The 6,337-nt window shown below is 46.6% G+C and overlaps 1 protein-coding gene across 2 annotated transcripts in view; it reads left to right on the top strand.

Annotated features, from left to right (window-relative positions):
- Positions 1-5,488, top strand: part of PUF60 (poly-U binding splicing factor 60KDa) — a 22,775-nt gene extending 17,287 nt beyond the window's left edge. For both annotated transcript variants that reach the window (XM_009895480.1, XM_009895479.1), the window contains 3 exons: positions 2,099-2,234; positions 2,979-3,214; positions 5,054-5,488. In XM_009895480.1, the coding sequence (XP_009893782.1) occupies positions 2,099-2,234; positions 2,979-3,214; positions 5,054-5,353 (672 nt within the window). In that variant the 3' untranslated portion in view covers positions 5,354-5,488. The remainder of the gene's footprint in view (positions 1-2,098; positions 2,235-2,978; positions 3,215-5,053) is intronic.
- The last annotated feature ends 849 nt before the right edge of the window (positions 5,489-6,337 follow it).

The raw sequence follows: 6,337 nt of genomic DNA, 5'->3' as shown, positions 1-6,337 counted from the left end.
AAGGGGGGGTTGGAGGAGGATGGAGCCAGACTCTTCTCGGTGGTTCCCAGTGACAGGACGAGGGGCAGTGGGCACAAGTTGGAGCAGAGGAAGTTCCGTTCCAACAGAGGGAAGAACTTCTTTACGGTTGGGGTGACAGAGCGCTGGCACAGGCTGCCCAGGGGGTGGGGGAGTCCCTTCTCCGGAGGTTTTCAAGACCCGCCTGGATGCAGTCCTGAGCGATGTGCTCTGGGCAGTCCTGCTTTAGCAGGGGGGTGGGGTGGGTGAGCTCTGGAGGTCCCTTCCAGCTCTGAAAATTCTGTGATACTGTTATACTTCGTTAGGAAAAAAAAAATTAAATCATATCCTATCAACAATTCAGGAGTTGGTGTAGACCTCTGTGAGAAGCTGTTAGACAAGACCAGCACTATTACAGTGAAGTTTTAGATGCGTAGGCAAAGAGAAGAAGAGATAGAAACGAGCTGTGCTGGAAATTGCTGACTCTTCACTCTCGTGGTGAAATTACTTACAGATAGGTCTTGCTTCATCTCCAATAAAAATATTAGTGGCCTTATTCCAGTGGTATGAGGGGAAGAGCACTAATGGAATTAGTTGGCAACAAAGAGATGAGATGTGTTATTAATGTAGGGGAGAATTGGAATATTGCAGCAGATTGGAGTAAGATATATATATATGCCACCTTTAGTAGTAAGAGTACAAGATACTGCATTTAAGGAGCAAAACCTTAGAATTTTTTTGCTCCATGGTGTCAGGACGTAAAGGAGCCCCATGAAAACTAGGAAGAGAAGGATCTGGGTAACTAGATCATGAACATAATAGCCCCGAAAGCAACAAAAAAAATTGGGGATCCTAGGGTATATTTTAGGTACTTTTATTTTCAGCAGTTTTATTGGTGTTTATTGGTGTAGCAGTGTTTTATCATTTAACTAGGTGTTCGTGTTGAATGATGTTTGAATTCTGGTCACTTAGAGTCAGGATGTTTATTTGGATTATAGAAGGTATAAAGAAGTACTACAATAATTGGGAGAATTGGAAAACCTGATATGCGGGAAGAAAATGGAAAAGTTTGGCGTGGTATAACTGTAGAAAACTGCTGAAAGGTGCATCGGATTTTTGCTCAAATACAGTGTGAATGGAGACAGGTAGGTAACGGGATGGAAAAGGAGGTGCAGGCAACACGGATAAAAAGAAGTTGTTATAAAACGTTTCAATTATCAAGTCTGGAAATTTGAAGAGTTTCCAGTGATCGAAAGCAGTAAAATTCAGTAGGGTCTTACCAGTAAAAACAGTGGTGGCAAAAGTTAGCTATATGATTGTCTCATTGAAAAATTTACAAGTGTGGTAATTGTTAGCGGTTGCTGTGATCGTGAACGCAATTTCAGTGCTGTGTTGCTGTCTGCACCTGACAGATGAAGACTGGACAGATACAATTTTTGGTTTAAACTGATCTAAACGCATGCGGCTTTTGAAAATAGGGGTATTGTGCTCTCCCTTGCTCTGTCCCTCGTGCTTGCAGCAGTGGGTTTGACTGCAGTGTTCCTTGAATCAGACAAGGATTAACCTTCCGTATCACTTAAGGAAAAACTTCCGCTGTGAGAGTTCCCTCACCTGGTTTGTCACGTGGCCCTGGTGCTGTTGTCAGAGGGGGTGGGATGGGAGCTCCCATCAGTCTTTTTAAAATGGATCACGTTCCTTGGCATCAGTAAAAAGCTTTATCTGTGCAGAAACTGGAAACAAGTAGAGATTCCTCTTACTCTGGAATTGCCCGCGTCTTTCAAACTGTGTGTTGAGTCCCTCAGTGTCTTTCATTCGGTAACCGACCTAGCAGCTTCAGAGGATGGGTGAAATTTGAGTTGCAGGAGAACGCTTTTCTTTCAAGGCTTGGTGTCTCGTAGTTTCTACATTTCTCTGGTGGTCTGGATGGCATACTCTTTTTTTTTTTCTTTTACAGTAGTGCTGTCATCCTCAGCATCTATATATCTGGTATTTCTGAGGTGGGAAAAAAGCTGAGCCTCAGCTGAATGCACCCATGTATGAATTCTTGACATAGAATTAACACTTTGTTGTTGTTGTTGTTGGGTGGTTTTCTGTCTTGCAGGAAGCAGTGGCAGGAGCTGCGGTTCTTGGCACTTTGGCAACCCCTGGGCTGGTATCTCCAGCACTGACTCTGGCCCAGCCGTTAGGGGCGTTGCCACAGGCTGTAATGGCAGCACAAGCGCCGGGAGTCATTACAGGTATGTTTACTCTTCATTTCGTCACCGGAGTACCTGTTAGGAAGCACGGTTCTCTATAGCTGGGGTCACAACTAATTGGAAGCTGAAATCCTCCTCCCTGCCCTCCTGTGTCAAGAACTTGTATTTTTTTTTTTTATTTGTGCGACATAGCAGGAATTTATTTTGGTATATAGAATCATAGAATGGTTTAGGTTGGAAGGGACCTTGAAGATCATTTAGTTCCACCCCCCCTGCCATGGGCAGGGACCCCTCCCACTAGACCAGGTTACTCAAAGCCCCATCCAGCCTGGCCTTGAACCCCTCCAGGGATGGAGCTTCCACAACTTCTCTGGCCAACCTGTTCCAGTGCCTCACCACCCTTACAGTAAAGAATTTCTTCCTAATACCGAATCTAAACCTACCCTCTTCCAGTTTATAGCCATTAAATGCAGTTTATAGCCATTAGATGCAACAGGGACATGAACTTCACAGCAGCAATACATGGCACTCTGAATGAAAATCTGGATAATTGTTACTCCCTGCAGAATCCTGCACTGCCCTTCTGGGCCAGTACATGACGCATGCATTGAGTGCTTTTGTCTGTATGCTGACTGAGTTGCTGCTTATGTCTCCCTGGCTGTTGTTGGTGCGGAGCAAATAAAACCATCTAGATTCTGTGATCCTCTTTATCACTGGCTGGTGTGTACCCAAATGTTGCAGAACATCAGTTCCTTTCTTCACGCTACAGAGTTTGTACTCTTACAGGTGTAACCCCTGCCCGACCTCCCATTCCCGTCACTATTCCGCAAGTGGGAGTTGTGAATCCTATCCTGGCTAGTCCCCCAGCGCTGGGCCTGATGGAGGTCAAAAAGGAGAAGGAAGAAGAAGAGGTATTCCAGGAGTCCGAGAGGCCGGAGATGCTGAGCGAACAGGAGCACATGAGCATATCTGGCAGCAGTGCCCGTCATATGGTGATGCAGAAATTGCTTCGTAAACAGGAGGTGAGTGCAGTGTGACCCCCCTGAGCTGGTGCCGGTTGTCAGCGGACGAGAATACTGGGTTTAGATCTGTCTTAATGTGGTACGGCCGTGCAGTTTTGTACGCGGTACAGGCTTCCTGCAGCGCACGGTGTGGGTGTCCCACAGCGCTCGTGTGGGACCGCAAAGGCTGCGGCTGCTTGTGTGCTGCTTGGGATGGTTCTTGCTCTGCCTTCAGGATCTTCTCAGTCACTAGGCTAGGAGGTGTCTCTGGTTAAACTCGGTGTTTACTTAGCATCATTAGAGCAAACCATGATGGCCCTTTGTCCATTATTATTATTAAAGAAGTGAGACTGGCACACGGTCGGGGCAATCTGTTCCAAACTATTGAGTGCACCTTTTCCCCACAACCTTTTACAGTAGGATGAAACTCTGAGCTGTGTATAAAACAAAATTTCATTGAAGTTACAATGAGAAAGAGGACAAGAATGAATGATAGAAAAACTCGGAACGTAAATCAGAACAATGGATTCATAGATTTGGCAGGGGAAGGTTTTGGAAAGGGCTGTATGGTAATGTCATCAGGCTTTTTGTTTGGGTATGATGAGAGGCTTGTTCCTGTGTGTGATTGAGAGAAACCTGACATGCAGATTTCCTGAGCTTTGACACTTGAATCAACAACATTTCTTCTCTGTTTGCTAACTAGGGATAATGCTGACATGCATTTCATAAGGGAGGACACACATGAGTTAGCTAGTGAGTGTTCTCCTTTACTTTCAAGGGTCCGTAATTTTAAAAACATCTTTAAGCTTCTGACTTAGCACCCAGTTTTCCTCTGTCACAAGTACCTTTCTCAAAGAATCAGATTCATTTGGAATACTTGCTTGAAAAAAAGTTTAGCGATGTCAGAAAAGAGTCTTAAACTACGCCATTCTCAAAGCTGCTTAGCATTCTCAACCTGTAAGTGCCTTTCTGGTTTTGCGGTTCTTTTGGTAGGCCCTTAAAGGCAGTTATACAGACATGTGAGTAAGAACTGGAACAAGTATTTAAAAATTATACTGAGCCTGAAACGGTGTGTCCGCTACCCTGTGATGTTGCGCGCGGCCAGAGCCAGGAGGAAGGGATGTGGCAGAGCTGGGTGTAATGCACAAAAAGAGACACACAGAAGCCATCTGGACGTGGTCCTGGGTGACTCTGGGTGGCCCTGCTCGAGCAGGGGAGCGTGGACCAGGTGACCTCCAGAGGTCCCTTCCAACCTCAACCGTTCTGTGATACAGAGAGGTGCTCAGTCACGGAAGGGCTTGACACAGGGATGCATGAGAGAGGTATGTTGCATGCGCTCTGACGGACTCGCATATCGTTATGCCCTGTACTGAATGTACCTGGTCAACCACCAGTTGTTAGAGGTAAAAAAGACGTAGTTAATCCTTCTACTTTATTTAGAGCTGAGGAAAAAAAAAAATTATAAAAGACATGACAGTGGTGTTGGAGATCAGAAAGCAAAAACTGACTGGATAGAAACAGCACAAGAAAAATCACAGAGGTCTCCAGGTCACTATTGCTTCAAAGATGCGTCTAAGAAAAGCCCAAGAGAGAGCCCACAGCTGTCCTGACCGAGGCCAGGCCACACCAGCTGTCGGTGAATGAGATTTGTTCCCGCTTCTGATGCCTGGGAAGAAAATTTACTGATTTGTTCCTGAGAACTTGGGACATCACTGGTCTCATGCAATATGCTTGTAATGACACAGCACTGGAGTACCTGGTGGTGCTCAGGCGTGCTGCGTAGTCTGATGTGGCTTTGCGAATGTAATCTCGGTGTCTCTGACGTGTACTAATTCTTTTGTCTTGGCCTTCTCTCTGCAGTCCACTGTGATGGTGCTTCGCAACATGGTGGATCCAAAGGACATTGATGATGACCTAGAGGGAGAAGTGACAGAAGAATGTGGCAAATTTGGGGCTGTAAACAGGGTCATCATCTACCAGGAGAAGCAAGGAGAAGAGGAGGATGCCGAGATCATTGTCAAGATCTTTGTGGAGTTCTCCATGGCCTCAGAGACTCACAAAGCCATTCAGGCTCTGAATGGGCGCTGGTTTGCGGGAAGAAAGGTGGTAGCAGAGGTGTACGACCAGGAGAGATTTGATAACAGTGACCTGTCAGCATGAACTCTACTTGAAAGACTTTGCCCCTGCCCCCTCTGCCTGTCTGGGTTTTTTTTTTTAGCCATGTATAAAGAACGCTCCAGGGTGGGCACAGATCTCTGTGATGTACTTGTAGTTTGGATAAAAGCGCAAAGAAAGCCGGTGTGCATCTGTGTGTGTGTTACAGGGGCTGACGTCTCGTCAGCTGAGCCTGCCCTGGGTCTGGCCCCATCGCCCGGAGGAGCGGGGCCAGAGCCTGAAGAGGGGTTGCTGCCCGTGTTCCTGCCTTACGCCGTGGTCACTTCAGAAACACTCAGGTCAAGATCCCCCTGCACCTTTTAGGGGCTGGAATAGCAGTTTTCTTCAGAGATGGGCCATGAATGGTTGGAACAGAGGAGGGAGTCTCTTCGTAAAGTATTTCAGCAGCACCCTTGAGAGCTGCTGCGTTAACAACACGGAGGGTAGCTTGGGTGGGGGTGGGAGGGAGCTTTCCCGCTGAGGACCTGCCTGTTGAGCTCGGATTCGGGAGCCCAAACGTGGGTCAGAGCCCAGAGTTGGACCAGCTGGGTCTTTTTGGAGGGTTCGCATCATGTTTGTTCCGATACCGTAGTTTGGCCCTCACGGTTTTATCGATGGGTCAGTTACCCCTACCGATCTTTAACGTGCCAAAACAGGAACAGCGGGTCGGGCTGCAGGCGTCACAACTGGGTTGAGAGCGTGAGTAGCGCTGATTCGCAGCACCTAAAGTGCATTTATGAAATAACCATCCATCCCTTGTGCTACGGACAGGGATGCGGAACACACGCCTTGCCTGAAAGGAGAGGGGAGGGGGGTGTTGAGGACTCATAGCTTTAGTAATATGTACAAAGCTTAAATGCATTTATTTTAGTAATCTTTCTGTCTAGCTATTGAGTAGGAACAGAATTAGTTCATGTTAATTATTTTAAATATTTTAAGTACGTAAGGGGCTACTATATTGCTTGTTATGCGTAACTGGTACACAGCACA

Source organism: Charadrius vociferus, unplaced genomic scaffold, assembly GCF_000708025.1.
Source record: "Charadrius vociferus isolate BGI_N301 unplaced genomic scaffold, ASM70802v2 scaffold461, whole genome shotgun sequence".
Taxonomy (NCBI): Eukaryota; Metazoa; Chordata; class Aves; order Charadriiformes; family Charadriidae; genus Charadrius; species Charadrius vociferus.
This window is presented reverse-complemented; position numbering and strand designations above follow the sequence as displayed.